The 17,777-nt window shown below is 35.3% G+C and overlaps 1 protein-coding gene across 6 annotated transcripts in view; it reads right to left on the bottom strand.

Moving 5' to 3' along the window:
- PDE4D (phosphodiesterase 4D) overlaps nucleotides 1–17,777 on the bottom strand; it is a 1,590,976-nt gene that overhangs the window by 1,020,160 nt on the left and 553,039 nt on the right. For all 6 annotated transcript variants that reach the window (XM_050794364.1, XM_050794365.1, XM_050794362.1 and 3 more), the window contains one exon: nucleotides 5,169–5,398. In XM_050794364.1, the coding sequence (XP_050650321.1) occupies nucleotides 5,169–5,398 (230 nt within the window). The remainder of the gene's footprint in view (nucleotides 1–5,168; nucleotides 5,399–17,777) is intronic.

Here is a 17,777-nt window from a genome sequence, read left to right as displayed (position 1 = left end):
TAAGTAAACAAACATTAACAACAACAAACATTATTTATTCTAGTATTTTCCCAGTATAGGAGTAGTAGTTTTTGATGTTATATATTAAGTATTTACAATATGTGAAAAATGGGGATAAGTATTATATCATTAGAACAAACCCATGAGGTAGGTGCTCCCATTTTTCCTACTTTTGCTTTTGTAAAATTAGGAACTTGGAGTGGTTAAGTACCTTCACAAGGTGGTACAGCTAGTAGGTGGGAGGCAGGACTCAAGTTCAGACCATCTATGTCTAGAGCCCCAACTCTTGTCCACTCACTACCCGGCTATCAGCCACCATAAGCATGCTATTGCTTCATTGTCAACTCTTCTCTGCCTGCTCTCTTAGTGCTTGGATGTTTTATTTGCCACCATCCAATATTCAAGGGACCAGCTATCCTTGTCTCCAAGTGAAATTGCTCTGTAGGTTAAATGTCATTCTTGTTTTCCCCTTATTAAGTTGGGCCCACTTCTTGCCTTACAGAATATACAAAGAGCCCTCAGAAATCAATAAATAAAAGAAAAACTGAACAAATGTCTGAATGAGCATAAGACAAAGAAGATATCCAAATGTTCAATAAACACATCAAAAAGTAAGTGATATTCCTACTCATCAGGGAAATGTAAATTAAAACCACAGTCAGATACCAGTACACATTCACCAGAATGACCAAAATGAAAAAGACTGAAAATACTAAGTGTTGGTGAGAATATAGAACAACTGTACCTTGTACGTATTGCTGGTGGGAAGGCAAAAGAGTACAACACTTTAGAAAATAAATATTTGCCTCCTTATGACTCAGAGATGCTACTTCTGGGAATATACCCAAAAGAAATGAGTGCATATGTTCACAAAAAGACTGGTATAAGTGTACACAGCAGCTTCATTCATAATCCCCTCAAACTAGAAACAACCTAAATGTTCATTAGTAAGAGAGTAAAAATAAATAAATTATGGTATATTTATGCAATAAAAAGAACAAGCTGCTGAGATATACACAAACATGCATTTCTTTTCTTTTTCTTTCTTTTTTTTTTAAAAAAGAACATTTCGACTAATAGAAGCCAGACACAACAAGTACATACGGTACAATTCCATTTATGTGAGGTCCAAGGGGAGGCAAAGTAACCTTTAGTGATAAGTTGAGAAATAGGATGGTGACTATGTGAGTGTATAAATACATAATAATTCAAGATGTATAATGCATATAAATTATACCTTAATAAAAGGATTTTATAAAAGGTAACAGATACAAAATTATTTAGGAAGAAAATATGAAAAACTGACTTTCCAAATTACTTCTATGCCATGTTCATAACATTTCAAGTCACTAAGAGCTGTCTCTCTTACTTCGAGGAAGGTCAGTAAACAACGGTGAAGCCTGAATGAGTCTACCCTGTATGGAAAGTTAACTGGCAGAAGAATTCAGGGTTATAGGCATCCCAGGTCTTAATAATTCTGTTTTGGGTTCATTTATGGTTTCTAAAGTTTGCTAAATCACAACACACACAATCTAACAGTTTGGGCACACTCAAAAGAAATTGTTAAAAACTGTACATTTGAACACATTCGCATTGCTTGGGGAAAAAACTCAAAGTAGAAATACGGAAGTGTGAATAACTAAAAGTTCTTTTGAATTCAGTCTCTTGACCCAAGTACTTCATGAGGAAGCTAATAGCTGTCATCTACAACACTTATTTTTGCAGGCCAAAGTTCTATTTCAGAAACTAATGATTCTCAGGGCCATACTGTGGCTTTCTAAAGTGGTGGAACAAGTCTCTAGACCCACTGCCTGACACTTGACAAACCAAATATCTGGCATACGGATACACCAGAAGAAACATCAAAAGGCTATGATGTTAAGAAAGAAAGGAAAATGAATCTGGAGGGCATGAAAAGTCACCTTTACCATCAAAGATTTGCAATTGCTAAGGTCTTGTCTCAGCACAGGTTGACAATGGGACTTAAAGGCATACTAACCTTTAATAATGGGGAACTGGGCTGGAGACAACTCAGTTAAAATAGGGTAAATTTCCCATTAGTTCTTTCTGACAGCTGTGAAGGAATCAGGCTCCTAGTTTACTGAAATGGCTACAGAATAAAAGCCCGAACCTTACCTTCTATTTCTCCTTCAAAGCTTTGACATTCCAGAAAATTATACTCCTGATTTTTCTTTCCTCAATATTCAATTCACAAATTGTTCTACCTTCCAAATGTAATAACAATACCTTTAATATGTACTCAGTTTGGTTCTTGTTGATTGGCCATTATTGTCTATTGTTTCTTTTGAAAAGAAACCCTTGTTCCATCTCTCAAAAAGAAAAATTATTTTCTTCATAATATTGGATAAATTTGTAAATAGTAAGCATGATATTGCTTATACAGTCATTCCTTGGTATATGTAGGGGATTGGTTTCAGGACTATCACATGTACCAAAATTCATGCATACTCAAGTCCTGCAATTTGCCCTCTGGAACCCACATATATGAAAATTCAGTCCATCTGTATACATGAGTTTCACATCCCAAGAATACTATATTTTCCATTTGTGTTTGGTTGAAAAGAATCCTCATATAAGGGAACCTGTGCAGTTCAAACCTGTATTGTTCAAAGGTCAATTGTACTTGATTCTTAGACTTTTAATGAAGACGGAAATAAATTTGAATCAACAGAGATGCTGTGATACAGATAATTCTGAACCCTGAAGTTCCTTGGCACTTGGAGACTGTTTTTAGCAATACATTCTCCCTCTGCCACCCAGGCTGGGGTGCAGTAGCAGGATCTTGACTCACTGCAACCTCTGCCTTCCCAGGCTGAAGTGATCCTTCTGCATCAGCCTCCTGAGTAGTTGGGACCACAAGCACAAGCCACCACACCCAGCTATTTTTTTGTATTTTTGATAGAGATGGGGTCTTGCCATGTTGCCCAGGCTTGTCTCAAACTCCTGAGCTCAATAAATCCCTGCCTCAGCCTCCCAAAGTGCTGGGATTATGGGCATGAGCCACTGCACCCAGCTCAAGATTTTAGATTACACACAATGTCCAACTGCATAGAGATATATTAGGTATATTGCATCATTTTATTTTAAAGGCACATGATATAACACCAACTCAAAATGAGAAATCATGGTTTGCAACCAAAATTTTTGAGATACCAAAGCTAATTGAATACATCAGGGCTTTAAATTAGTACATTTTAATTTTAATTATAATCTCATCTTCCACAAGTGTGAAGAAAGTAAGATAACTATTCTAAGATAACCTGCTGTATAGTAAACAGTTAATCAGGACTGTGTCAATTAAATATAGAAAGGTCTGTTTGAAACACGGGTCTTTAGTGGACTTTAATTTCACGAGTTATCCACCATTCTGTAAATGGTAAGAGTGGCTCAATTTGCCTAAATTGTCTGTGCAAATAATGTGGTTTATGCTGAATATCCACTTTCCTTCTGGAAATCTGGAACTTTGTATATCCTAGGCAGAGGGTACCTAAGTGACTGGCCTCCAGTAAAAACTCTAGGTACTGAGTCTTTAATAGGCTTCCCTGGTAAAGGCATCCCTGGTGAACACATTTCACATGTATTGTCTCAACTCATTACCAGAGGAATTAAGTGTATCTTGTCTTACTTCACTTGAGGACTCTTGGAAGCTTACGTTTGGTTTCCTCCAGATTTTGTCCCATCTACCTTTCCCTTTGCTTATTCTGCATTGAATCCTTTTGCTGTGACACATCAGAGCCATGAATATGACTATTTCCTGAATTATGAGAGCTCTCCTAGCAAATCGTTGAACCCAAGGGTGGTCTTGGGAACCCTGGATACACCTGATATCTCTGAATTTTCTACACAGACAGAACAGCAGCAATGTTAATTCCAAAGAAAGGAGAAATAGTTTCAGGGGAATAGCATTTTTCAAAAAATGTTCTGGTCAAGCTGTTATAAAATTCCCATCTGCTTTAGTATGAGTTTGATCAAAGTGCATGCATTCTTCTTTAAACACATAGCTCAATTACAACAACAGAAACAAAATATATTTCCTCTTTTCATTGCTTCAGAGTGAATATTTGTTGTCTTATTATTTATCTAGTAGTATTTTCCTCATACCTTTTCCTAACACAGTTCCCTTAGACTGGTCAATAACAAGTAAAACAGCTAAATTCAGTATCTTTGAGTTGAGTTACTAGTCAAATTTCCTCTGAGCATAACCTTCCTAACTTTAACAAGATCCAAAAAGGCATTTTCCCTAGAGAAACCTTTAACTTGGCAGACAATGTGGGAGCATCACATTTGTAGCATAGTAATTGTTTTGTTCTTGTAGTTTTAGCAAATGTTCAAGAGTCTATATATGCATGGCCCACTGGCTTCATCCTCTTTCCTTTCTATCCAGGCTTCTTAAAAATACAGCTGGTCACAAGAACAAATAATGGATGTGCCCAATATCCTTACTTTCTTTCACAATTTTTAACCTAGTGACATTGCTTTAAAGTGTAAAACCCCATTGATAAACAATATGAAAAAGAATAAAAACAAAAACCATACCCTGCAAAGTAGGAAATAAAAATGTTACACGACGGAGATGTGGCTGTGGCTGACTCCTCTGTAAGTACTAATACTAAATAAATTTACCTTATACTGGGAGCCGAAATGGCATTCTGGTAAGCAATACTTCGAAATGTCAAAGGCAAAATTTTTAGACTCATGAATACCATTGCATATTTCTTTTGATTCTAATTACAATACAATCTATTCTTGATGCCAAATTCATTTTGCATCAGTGAACATTTCCTATTGTTTCTAGACATGTATCACTACACGGTAATTTGTCCATTAGTTCTCATTTGTTAAAATTTTTTCTATCAAGTCACATATGGCCAATATTAATTTTCCAAGTACAACTGCCCTTTTGCAAATGTTTATTAGCATTCACCAATACATTTTCAGCTCTTCTTTGTAAAACAATTTCACTAAAATGTCTTCTCCTGCAGATATAGATATGTCACCTGAGAAATTCATCCCTTTTTTTTTTTACTCTAGAAACCCCATTGTTCTCCCACTCAAATCAAGCAATGAGCCACAAAAACTCAAAAGACCACAGATAACAATCACATCTAAAATATAAAATGGGGAAGTGACATCTTGAGGGCACTCACCCACTGGAGTCTGCAGAAGTGATAGCAATCAGTGGCAGAATCTTCAGGGGGAGGCTGGTTGGTCGTTGAATGTTCTCTGATTCACTTTTCAAGTCAGCTTGTTCCAACTGTCTGAAGGCAAGAGGGGGAAGCTGAATATTGCGACATGAAAGTCTCCGGACAAGATAGGGTTCCATTCCGTGGAAAGGGTCTTCCTCTTCATTACTGGAATGTAGTGTTTCCTCAGAGGCCTGAAGTAATAGTTCAAGAAAGTACATATAATCAACAAAAGTCACAGTGTTTACCATTACATAATGCTTAATACTTTCCTGGGAAAGAAATTAAGTAAAATTTATACATGAAAAAATGCTATCTGGAAAACAGTGACATTAAGTGAATGATATTTGATTCACTAAAATCTAAATTTATATTTAACATAGTAAATTTGTTTACCAGGTGTGGCTTGGTTAAGACAGTTACCTAACATCTTTAGTAATCTTAGACTTTATTAGCTTTGTGCGTGGATTCTATAAAATCAAGGATAAATCAAAATGTTTTTATAACTCCTGTGAAATGAATTGCAAACATCATTAAATACATATCTTGACATATGCATGTGTCATATATATACAGTTATGCATCACTTGATAATGATCCATTCTGAGAAATGCATCATTAGGAAATTGCCTTGTTTTGTGAACATCACAGTGTATTTACACAAACATAGATGGTACATTGTAACTGTACTAAATACTGTAGGCAATTATAACACAATGGGAAATATTTGTGTATTTAAGCATATCTAAACATAGGAAAGACACAGTAAATATACAGTATTATAATCTTATGGTCACCATGGTATGTGTGGCCCATAGTTGACTAGAATGTTATATAGCACATGACTATATTTATATATATTTTTCTTACATGCATGCCCATGAAAAGAGAGGAAGAAAAAAAGTCCTGTTTTTTCCTGCATATTTAAGGCCATATTTGAAACATATGTTTTCATATGTCACATCTTACTCAGATATACTCTTGACAATTATTATAAGACTGAGAGGGTAGTAAGAAAAAAAAGGCTTTACAAGAAACTTGAGGATGCAGTAGATCTGTATTTAAGTTACAACTCAGCAGAACTTTGCAAATTTGATCCATGTTATCCACATGCAAAGGTAAACCCAGGTCAAAATGTAATATTTTGATTCTAATTGAGAAAAATATACTATCACATGAGCAATAATTATTTCCAAATGGCTGGAAAGTCTACTCTAGCAATATTTATTATATCCACATATTGAGAATTATAGAATCACCAAATGTTATAACATGCTTCTATAGAGTGCTGGGTTTTTGAATCTTTGCACTGCCACTTTACTATTTGTATTGCTAGAGTGTTGCTTAGTCTCTCTAAGGCTTATGTTTCTTTATTATAAAAATGTGACTAATATTTACATACAAGAATTAAATGAGACCACGTACCTGATGTGCCTAGTTCATTACCTGCATTGTGATTAGCACTCATATATGGCAATTTCCTTCCCTTCTGAGTTTTACAGGTGAAGAAACTAGCCCAGGGAGGGAAGTTTATATTTCCCAAAATTAACCCATTGGCTGAAAGTTAGAAATTCATCAAGCTTAGAATATCCAGCCTTGTTTATTACACTCCTTAGTATACAGCTATCTTTGGGCAAGTAACTTAGGCTCATTGAGGTTGTTTCTCCATCTGAAGACTGAGATGATAATATTTACCTCTCAGAGTCACTGTGTGGACCAAATATGTAAAGTATTTGAAGCACCAATATCTGGCAAAGAGTTTGCACTCAACAAAATGGCAGCTATTATTATAATCCAGGGTAATTTCCCCTTTCTTCCTAGCACTATGCTGTCTTTGAAGATCATTCTTCATATTGGTTCCCAACTAGAAAATTTTTGTCTTCCTGATTTATATCTTGAAAAAGGTGAAAAGACGTGAGATGGTGGACTCTATCCAACCTTGGGTTGTATTGTCCAGTTGTATAGACAAACAAGACAATAGAAGGGCACTGAGAAGGTTTAAAAAAAAGAGGTCAAAGCTAAAAAGGAAGTTCATTTATTTCAAATCCTAAATTCTGAGATGTTTTATAAAACATCAATAATAATGACTAATATTTACTGAGTCCTTATTAAGTAGTGCTGTGTTTTACATATACTGTCTCATATAATTTTTACTAAAATCCTATGAGTTAGTTCTTCTTACTTTTCCCATTTTACCCATTAAAAACCCCAGAGACCTATCAAATATCATGCATTGGCCACACAGCCACATGGCTAGTAAGGTGATTAATCATCTTACTTCACCTGGGACCTTTTGATTTCAGCACTCAAAGTCCTATGTCCAGGGAAACCCCAGAGTCCCAAGGAAACCAGGATGATTGATCACCCTACATGTCAGGATCCAAACCCAAATCTCTTCTAGTTAAAACTGGAGCTAAAAGCCACCATGCTACACTACCTTAACAAGTATAGTCACTGGCAGAGTGAGTATTACTAGAAAAGAACAGAACACACACTAATTGATCATAACTCAATAAGCTTCACATTTTCATTTGAAAAATTAAACAGAACTGAGATGACAGCAGCCCTACATAAACATTAGAAGTGAATGACAATCTGTCATTAAATGAGAGGATAGAAATTTTATCCCCTGTTCTGCCAGTAACTACTCAGGTGGTCTTAAGAGGTGCCATTGGTTGTTAAAAAATCAGAGCACTTCATAACTGGAAGGGGTCTTAAGGTTTATTTTGTATAATGTCTTGATTTTTTGTCTGCAGAGACTAAAGAAAAGCAAGGTTAAGACCAGCAGATCTGGAACAGGACCTGGGAGTCTGAATTTTAGCATGCACCACCTACGATCCCAATGCAGAGAGTTTGAACATCACATTTTGAAAAATAATGGCTTGGAGACATTAGAAACACTATATTTTCCCCATCATCTTCTTGCAATAATGCCATTTTCTGGCAACAACACAATGTACAAATTGCTATTTGTATATTGCTATTGCTATATACAAATAACTCATTCCAGATCTGCTGGTCTTAACCTTGCTGGTCTTTAGTCTCCATAGGAATAAAATCAAGAGGTTATACAAAATAAACCTTAGCAACACTTCCAGCTATAAAATGCTGATTTTGCAACAACCAATGGCAAATCAATGTTTCTGTCAGATAACAAATATAGAAAAAAACAGAAAGCATATGCACTTGGAACAGTCTTAGCTTTTAGATTGGGAAAGTGAGCCTCTGTGTACTTATGTACCTAGGAAGTTCCTCTAAGAACAGAACTTCATTCCTGGATTGGAAACAGGTCTTGATTAAGTTAATGACTTATGTGTTGTGATGGTTAATACTGAATGTCAACTTGATTGGATTGAAGGATACAAAGTATTGTTCCTGGATGTGTCTGTGAGGGAGTTACCAAAGGAGATGACCATTTCAGTCAGTGTACAGGGAGAGGCAGACCCACCCTCCATGTGGGTAGGCACCATCTAATCAGCTGCAAGCACAGTTGGGTCAAAAGCAGGCAGAAAAACATGGAAGGACTGGAATGCCTGAGACTTCTGGCCTCCATCTTTCTTCTGTGCTGGATGTTTCCTGCTCTTGATCATCAGACTCCTGTTTTCAAACAGTTGGACTCTTGGACCTACCCAAGTGGTTTGCCAGGGGCTCTCGGGCCTTGGGCCACAGACTGAAATCAGCTTTCCTACTTTTGAGTGTGATGAGAATTATAGAATCATCAAATGTTGTAACATGCTTCTATAGAGTGCTGGGTTTTTGGATCCTTGCACTGCCACTTTACTTACTTTTGAGGTTTAGGGACTTGAACGGGCTTCCTGGCTCCTCAGCTTACAGACCACCTATTGTGGGATTTCACCTTGTGATCATGTGAGTCAATACTCCTTAATAAACTCCCTTTCACATATACATCCATCCTATTAGTTCTGTCCCTCTAGAGAACCCTGACTAACACATGTATAAATACTATTCTTCTGGATGAACATAGAAAAGAAGAACAAAGGATGAATCTAGCAAAGCTTCAGTAGCACTAAATATAGCTGGCCAAAGTTAACATCTTTTTATAAGCATTTAGCTGCCTACTCTGGGTGTTAGCATTGCAATTGCAAAAATGCTTTATGTAACTGAGGTTATCTGTTGAATGACTTAATGTTTGTGACATTCTCTTTTAGATAAAACTGCCTCAAGAGGTAACTTTTCTGAGATAATTGTCTCTACTAAAAATGACGTTTACACCCATGCTTACACTCTGTTAGTTTAAACCCACTTTCTATTAATACTTTTATCTTTATAACAAAAATGATAAAGCACTAGAGGGCTATATTCTAACATTTTCCATTCCAAAACAGTATAAGAGGCTTTTTCACACTCTAGATCAATGTATATCCGTTATGGTTCAGAAATAAAAAGAACAACCTCATCAAGTACAAGGCAAGAGGTTAAATGTCCTTATTTTGGAGAGAGATGTAAAACTAATTGCCAGAGCAATAAGTATTTTATGTTATTGTTAGAAAATGGCATTATGGCAAGGAGATGATGGAAAAAGATAGTATTTCTAATGTCTCCAAGTCATTATTTCTCAAAATGTGACATTCAAACCCTCTGCATTAGAATCATAGATGGTGCCTGCTAAAATTCAGACTCCTGGGTCTTATTCCAGATCTTCCTAAACACAATCTCTGAGTAGGGCTTATGAGTCTGAATAAGTCACCAGTATCATTCTAGTGCATATTAAAGTTTGAGAACTAATGTTTTTGACATTTTAGACACAGTTTAATAAAATTGTTTGGCAAATATCCAGGCACAAAGATGTTCACTGCAGCTCATTTATAATAACAAATAACTGGATGTAATCTAATTGCTGCACTGAAGGATTGACTTAGTAAATGTTGATACATCATATGATGAAATACTATGAGACTGCTAAAATAATGTAGAAGAATACATAATCATGTAATGATACAATGTTGAGTGGGAAGAACAGATTATAGAGTGATTCATTTTTATAAAACAATAATATCAAAACAAAACAAAAAAGTCACATATTATATTCATAAAACAATTCTTTAAAGATGTATCCTAATTCTCTAAAATGGCTCTCCTGAGTAGTACTGGTAATAATTCTCTTTTAGTATCTTTATTAATTATTACCTTCTATATTCCCTATAATAAAAATGTCTTGTTTTTCTATTTTAAAAGTCTAATAAAAGTCATAATAATAAAATGATACAACATTCACCTTGCTATTGATGGGACTTAGAAATATCTCATATTCAGCTTCAAGATACGCAGTATCAAAATAAAAGAAATGCTAACATATTGAAATAAATTTAATATGAACCTGCTACCTTGTAGTAAAATAAAATTATATTCAATAATTAGCCAACTTATATGGAATAATTGACAACCAAATAACTTTAATGTTATGCTTTTTACTGTTAGGACAAATATCTTTCTGAAATACATGCCTAAAGTAAGTAATTCCATAATAATTGACGCTTACAATGGATGAATGTTAAATTTATTATTATTTTCCTTTTTGTTTGTTTCAGTTTCTATCCAAGGTATTTAATTAATTTCTTTGTTTAATTTTTTTCTTTCAAAAGTAGATAGCAAACTACTTAATGGCCTTTAAAACACAGACATGCACATCACTAGGGTTAAATAAATTTCTGTGGTTCTTAATAATCTCACGGTCTCTGGTACTTATTTCATATATATAGAGAGAGAGGGGAGAAATAAAATTTCTATAAGAAAATCCCCTTAAAATGTATACACTATATGTATACACATATATATACACATATACATACATATGTAAACATGTATATACATATATATATGTACATATATGGGCATTGCAGGAAAGAATGTTTCTTTCTGGGCATGCAGTGAGACCACATCTCCAGACTCCCTTACAGGTAGCTATAGAGATGTCAGTGAGTGTTACATTACATGCTCATTGATTATAAGTTAAGGAAATGTGTATGTGTCTGTGTATGTGCCACTTTCAGGCCTGCCACATAAAAACTTTGTGAGTACAACCCCCTATTTCTCTTCCCCTCTGTAGCCCCTCACCATGTGTTGAAGATGGTAGAGCCACAAGATAGAAGCTATGGTTTCTTTATCACTATTTACAAAAGAGACACTTGCCAATCAGAAACACTTATTTTGGAGTACATGAGCCACAGAAAATCTTCTGTTGGGGTAATCCACAAACATTTGGTGTTTCCTTGTTACAGGTAGTGCTATATTTTATACATATATCTTTAAAGGAGTTCAACCTATCTTAGTTGTGTTTCCATTCCTATTAATTTCTCAATTAATCATTTATTGAGCACCTACTACCTTTCATGTTTGTGTCGGGTACTGAAAATGCAGAGATGAATTAGGCACCTCCTTTTGCTTAGGCACTTACAGTTCATTTGAGATAAAATATAATAGACAGATAATCACCAGTATATGATCAGAGCTGTAACAGAGAACTTAGGGTTTACTGGAGTACATAACACTTTTGCAAGTTGAAAGAAAGTGCCAGCCAGTTGTGACATCGACAAAAAGAGAACATCTGGACTGTCACAGACAAAAAAATTAAAAAGATGTAGATCACCCCATAAATTGGACATTTATTTTTGCTTTCCGTCTATCTACTTCTCCAGTCATTTTCATTTAGTCTCATTGCTGGTTCCTCAATTAGCTGTCTTTAAAACCTAGGCATTGTCCAAGCTGCTATCCTTCAACCATTTCTCTTTTCTTTTCTTTTCTTTCTTTCCTTTCTTTCCTTCTTCTTCTTCTTCTTCTTTTTTTTTTTTTTTAATGGAGTTTTACTCTTGTTGCCCAGGCTGGAGTGCAATGGCACGATCTCAGCTCACTGCAACCCCGCCTTCCAGGTTCAAGCGATTCTCCTACCTCAGCCTCCCAAGTAGCTGGGATTACAGGCACCCGCCACCACGCCCAGCTAATTTTTTTGTATTTTTAGTAGAGATGGGATTTCATCATGTTGGCCAGGCTGGTCTCAGACTTCTGACCTCAGGTGATCCACCCGCCTCGGCCTCCCAAAGTGATGGGATTACAGGTGTGAGCCACTGAGCCCGCCCTCATTTTTCTTTTCAATCTGCCCACTCAGGTTAAAAATATCATCCAAGGCAATGAATACAAATATCTTCTGCCTTTTTATTTATGACACCAAGTCAGCCTTCAGCCTGAAAAATGTAGGAGAGTGATCTGCCTATGTGACTATTCCCTGTTAGCCTGTACACATGTACACATCTGGAAGGAAGGGAGCCAAAACAACTTTTGTACCCCTAGTACTTAGCCAGTGCCTGGAACAAACCATATGCTAAATAAACCTTGCTGAGGAAAGAGTGAAGCATATAGACATACTCATCTCCATGTCTTCAATTGCAAGAAATTGGGAAAGAGGAAATGGTATTAGACATTGGTGTTACTAGCAATGTTGTATTGTAACTATTATTTTAAGTCAGACATGAAGTTGAAACACATAATAGGGAATTTCTATAAAAATTCCAAAACTTCAGCCACTCAAACTGGTTGGGTCTCTCCCCATATTCAAATACTCTCAAATATATAGACATCATGATTAAGTATTTTCACCTATTTTGTTTTAAATAAGAATGAAAGATTTCAGGCACTCAAGTGCTTTCAGAGGGCCTACACTATGCAGAGCATTGTAAAGGTTAGCATGTTAAATAGTCAGATAAGTCCAGGAAGAAGACAGTCGTAGGCAGAGGATGGGTTTTGTTTTATCACTTCCAATGTCACGTTCCTTTTTTACCTGTCCAATTAGTTTGGTGCAACATTAAGTTCTGTAAAAGTAAAATTTCCGGCCGGGCGCGGTGGCTCACGCCTGTAATCCCAGCACTTTGGGAGGCCGAGGCGGACGGATCACAAGGTCAGGAGATCGAGACCACGGTGAAACCCCGTCTCTACTAAAAATACAAAAAAATTAGCCGGGCGCGGTTGTGGGCGCCTGTAGTCCCAGCTACTCGGGAGGCTGAGGCAGGAGAATGGCGTGAACCCGGGAGGCGGAGCTTGCAGTGAGCCGAGATCGCGCCACTGCACTCCAGCCTGGGCGACAGAGCGAGACTCCGTCTCAAAAAAAAAAAAAAAAAAAAGTAAAATTTCCCTGTATCTAAGTTTGTAGTATAAACAAGATAATATTAGTGACTCTTCAAGGACTAGGATACAATTTAATAGACTATTATCACAGTTGATTAAAAGTCATATTTGCAATTTTAACATATTATATGCCAATAGTAGACATTTCCTTCATATATTAGTCAATCATGTCTCCATGAAATTGTTAATAATGCACTAAAGCAATAATGGAAAATAAGCCTTAAGATTCTCTAAGCCTTATGCAAAATGTTTTTCCTCTTGTCTCATTACTTATTATATACGTTGTATCTTAAAACTGAATGCTATTATTGCCCAAATAACCTTACAGGAAACTCACAAGTCAAGGCAATAAACATCCTAATGTCTTTTAATACAGAAAAGGGCACTGTATCGACTTAACACAATCAATTTTCAAATGGATATTTGTATACTGATACAGAAAAGATACTCTGCAAAATTAATTCTGTAAAAAAATGAGAATTTCTACCTCAGGTTAACACAAAGATAACAGATAGGTTTCAAACATTCACAGAGCATAATCCAAATATAGGCTGTGATTTCATACTGATTAGAAGAGACAGAAATCACTGAAGTCTTTCCAAAGCCATTCCCTATAACTCAGTCATCAAAACTTCCAAAAAGTTTCCAAAAAGGAACAGAAAAATCTCTCATTCAGTAATATTAGTGCATTCTCATCAACAAGAAACTCAATCTGCAACTCTAGGATTCAATTAACCTTTTGTAAATAGCATTGTACATTTCCTGGGTGACTTTAAAAAATAAAGTCAATTCTATTTTGTTAGTAGAGGAAGGAAAAAAATTAAGGAGAAACATGAGTTCTGTCAATTATTTCCTTCACAGTTACATACAGTAATAGAATCCCAAGTGTAGAAAAGAAACTAACATTGATTTTTTAGCAGCTAAAAATTCTGTCTTACAGTAAGTATAGGTTAAAACTCAGTCAGTTTACTCTTTCAAGTGTTTTGAAAAGTTTCTCACTTGAGGAATCAGTGGTCAAATCACAACCTTAAAAGAAATACAAAGAATCTATTGTCTTCATTCTCAAGTTTTACTTAAATACCAATATCAATCAAAACTATGTGTATAAACATGAAAGCAAAATCTAAAATCATCATTTAAGTGATGATATATTTACAGTGATAAACTGGGTATGTAAATCTAGAATAAACTAACAAATATTGGGCTGTGGGGAGGAAAGAGGAGACAAAGTAAAGCTAAGTTCCCTCTCCGCATGCAGAGAGTCAGAAATGTTGCTTTGCTTTTGGCTTTGACATTCAGATAACTACAAAATATTTCCTTGATAAACAAACTATGAATCAAAAAAATGTTTATATTAAATTTATATTTAACATTATAGCTACTGGTGAAGCATAGGTTCATGCTTAAGATCAGGATAATCGTAGAAAATTAGTAATATTTGTTGTATTACATATATTGTATAGGCAGCTAATTGATATTATAAAAACTGTACAAAAAACTGTTACTATTCCCATGATACAGATTTGGAAAATGAAGCTTAAACAGGTTAGTTTGTCCATAGTGACACCATCAACCACAGAGAGGTTAGTTTGCCTGGAATGAGAACAGCAGGCTGGTTCCATGGGAGCTTTCCACAGGCCATCTAGGCATGGCTCCAGCCTTGTTTCAGACAAAAGAGAGTGTCTTATGTGGTCTGAGGATTCATGGCAATGTGTGTGCAGACCTCTCTCTAGCCACCTCGTCTTTTAAGACCTCTAAGTTCTAACTGAACTGAGGATCCTTCAGAGTTTTGAGACCAGGTTTAGTTGATATCAACGTTCATAGTTTTAGCTCACATGTAACATTGCCCCCATTTTTCAAAAACCTCTAACAAATCCAGTAACCCAATGTGAGGAATAGAAATAGGAGGCATAAAACTGTGAGAAAAGTGAAGGCAACTTTATCCTTATTTGATTACAACTTAGTTAAATAGGAAACCCAAATAAATCAACTGAAAAATAATTGAAAGTAAGAATAGGTAAATTTGTCCAGTTTTAAAGTAAAATATGCAAAAGCCTTTTATTTATAAAAATCAAAGACCAGTTGTTAAAACTATCACACCAACATCTCATTTATAAACACAAACAAAACAAAAATGTTTAAAAATAAGCTCAAAAAGAAATAAGTAGAACTTACATGAAGAAATCTATATAACTTTTCAAAGATTTACATAATCAAGACTGATGTTCTTGCAATAATTTTCTAAGTTTAATGTTATTGCAAGAAAATAATCTCTTTTTTAGTTTTTTAATTTTACTTTTTGGAGGAATTAGGCCATGTTATAAAATATAACATGGGGATGGTCTTGCCCTATACAAAAAAATTTTACCATGAAGCCACAATAACAACAAAAAGTGTGGTACCTTCAAATAATCAACAGAATGTTTAGTGGAAAAATACAAAATCCCATTAAATATTTTCTTATATAAGAACTTAGTATATGTCAATATGTGTTACAGGAAACACTATTAGCTATTGCAGAGAGAACAATTATATAAGTGTTAGGAAGGTGACTATGTACATGTGAGATGAAATAAGAGCAATATTAAATACTGTAAAAGCAGTCTATAGAGTTTCATCAGCGAGAGATCTAATTCTCTACCAGAGACGCCAATGTAGTAATAATATATGATCCAAAAAGTTTTATGAAAATTCTAGAAACCAGTTAAGAAGCTGCAGTGCCTGAGGCAAACTTAAAGAAAATAACAATCTCATTGAAATAGATGAGAAAAGGCATTTCATATCAACCATGACAGCCCTTCCCCCAAGCCAGCACAGCTTGATGTCATCAGGAAAAAAAAAATCCCACCTTATGACTTCTCCCTTAGGAGAGAAAGAGAAGAGTGGAATGTATGTCCAATGTCCTGGTTTTTCAGAGTGTTGTCTGAGAGACTGGTTTCTGTCTTGCCTGATTCAGAGCACTAATGGAATCCACATACTTTGGATGCCTGGGGTCTGCAGAGAGCAAAAGATAACTCAGTGGCTTATTGCAATGCCACAGAACTTGCAGTGGTACAGACAGACACTGGATGGAGAAAGATAATAAAAGCTCTTGGAAGAAAAAGAAGCAAATTTGTCTAACTGGGAAAGAACACAGACAGATTCAAAGAAGATGTATCCCTTGGTAAAAAAACTGGAGAGGCCCCCAAAATCTCTATGTGGGCTAATTGGTAAAAGTCTTCCCTTGTATGAAGCCAATTTATAAGGACTGAAGAGGTAGCTGCTTTTTCAAATGCACAAATCACAGAAAAAATAACTAGGCACATGAATAAACAGGGAAACATGACACAATCAAAGAAACAAAATACATCTCCAGGTACCAACCAGAAAGAAATAAGAATTTATGTTACTTGGCAAATAATTAAAAATAATCATCTTAAAGAAGCTCAATGTGCTACAAGAGAACACAGATGGAAAACTAAATGAAATTAGGAAAATGATGCCAAAATGAGAATATCAACAAACTTTAAAAAGAAAACAAACATTCGTGGAGATGAAGAATACAGTAACTGAGTTGAAAAGTTCACTAGAGCATTTCAACAGATGACCTGATCAAGCAGAAGAAAGAATAAATGAATTCAAAGAGAGGCCACTTAAAATTATGAAGCCAGAGATATAAAGAGAAAAAAAAATGAATGAAGAAAAGTGAAGAAAGACTAAGAAACTTATGGAACACCATCAAATGTTCCAACATACACATAATGCAAATCTGAGAAGGAGATAGAAAGAGAGAGGGACAGAAAGCTTATTTGAAAAAAATAATGGCTAGATACTTGCCAAATCTGAAGAAGGAAATGAACAATCAAATTCAAGGCACTCATAAAACTCAGACTTGGAAAAACCAACATACCAACATAAATTATAATCAAACTGTCAAACATCAAAGACAAAAAGGGAATCTTGAAAGCAGGAAGAAAAAATGGCTTATCATGTACACAGGACCTTCAATGACATTAGCAGATTTCTCAAGAGAAACATTATAGGACAGAAGGGAGTGGGACAATATATTCAAAGTACTGAAAGAAAAAAATCTGTCAACCAAGCATACTCTTTCTGGCAAAACTGTCTTTTGAAAATGGAGGAGAAATAAAGATAAACAATGGCTAAGGTGCTTCGTGAGCACTAGACCTGACTTACAAGAATTGCTAAAGGCAGTCCTTTGAGTTGAGACAAAGTATGCTAGACAGCAACACAAAGGAAAAGGTAAACATTTAGACAAATAAAAATCTTATAATATTGCAATGGTGGTGCATAAATTACTTTTAACTCTGATATAGAACTTAATTATAAACTATAAGTATAAAACTATGTTAACGAATACAAAATATAAAAAGCTGTAATATGTGACATTGATAACATAAATGGGCAGAGATATAAAGGAGTAGAGTTTTGCATAGA

This window comes from Macaca thibetana, chromosome 6 (assembly GCF_024542745.1).
Source record: "Macaca thibetana thibetana isolate TM-01 chromosome 6, ASM2454274v1, whole genome shotgun sequence".
Classification (NCBI taxonomy): domain Eukaryota; kingdom Metazoa; phylum Chordata; class Mammalia; order Primates; family Cercopithecidae; genus Macaca; species Macaca thibetana.
The sequence above is the reverse complement of the archived record's forward strand: the minus strand, read 5'-3'. Positions and strand labels throughout refer to the sequence as shown.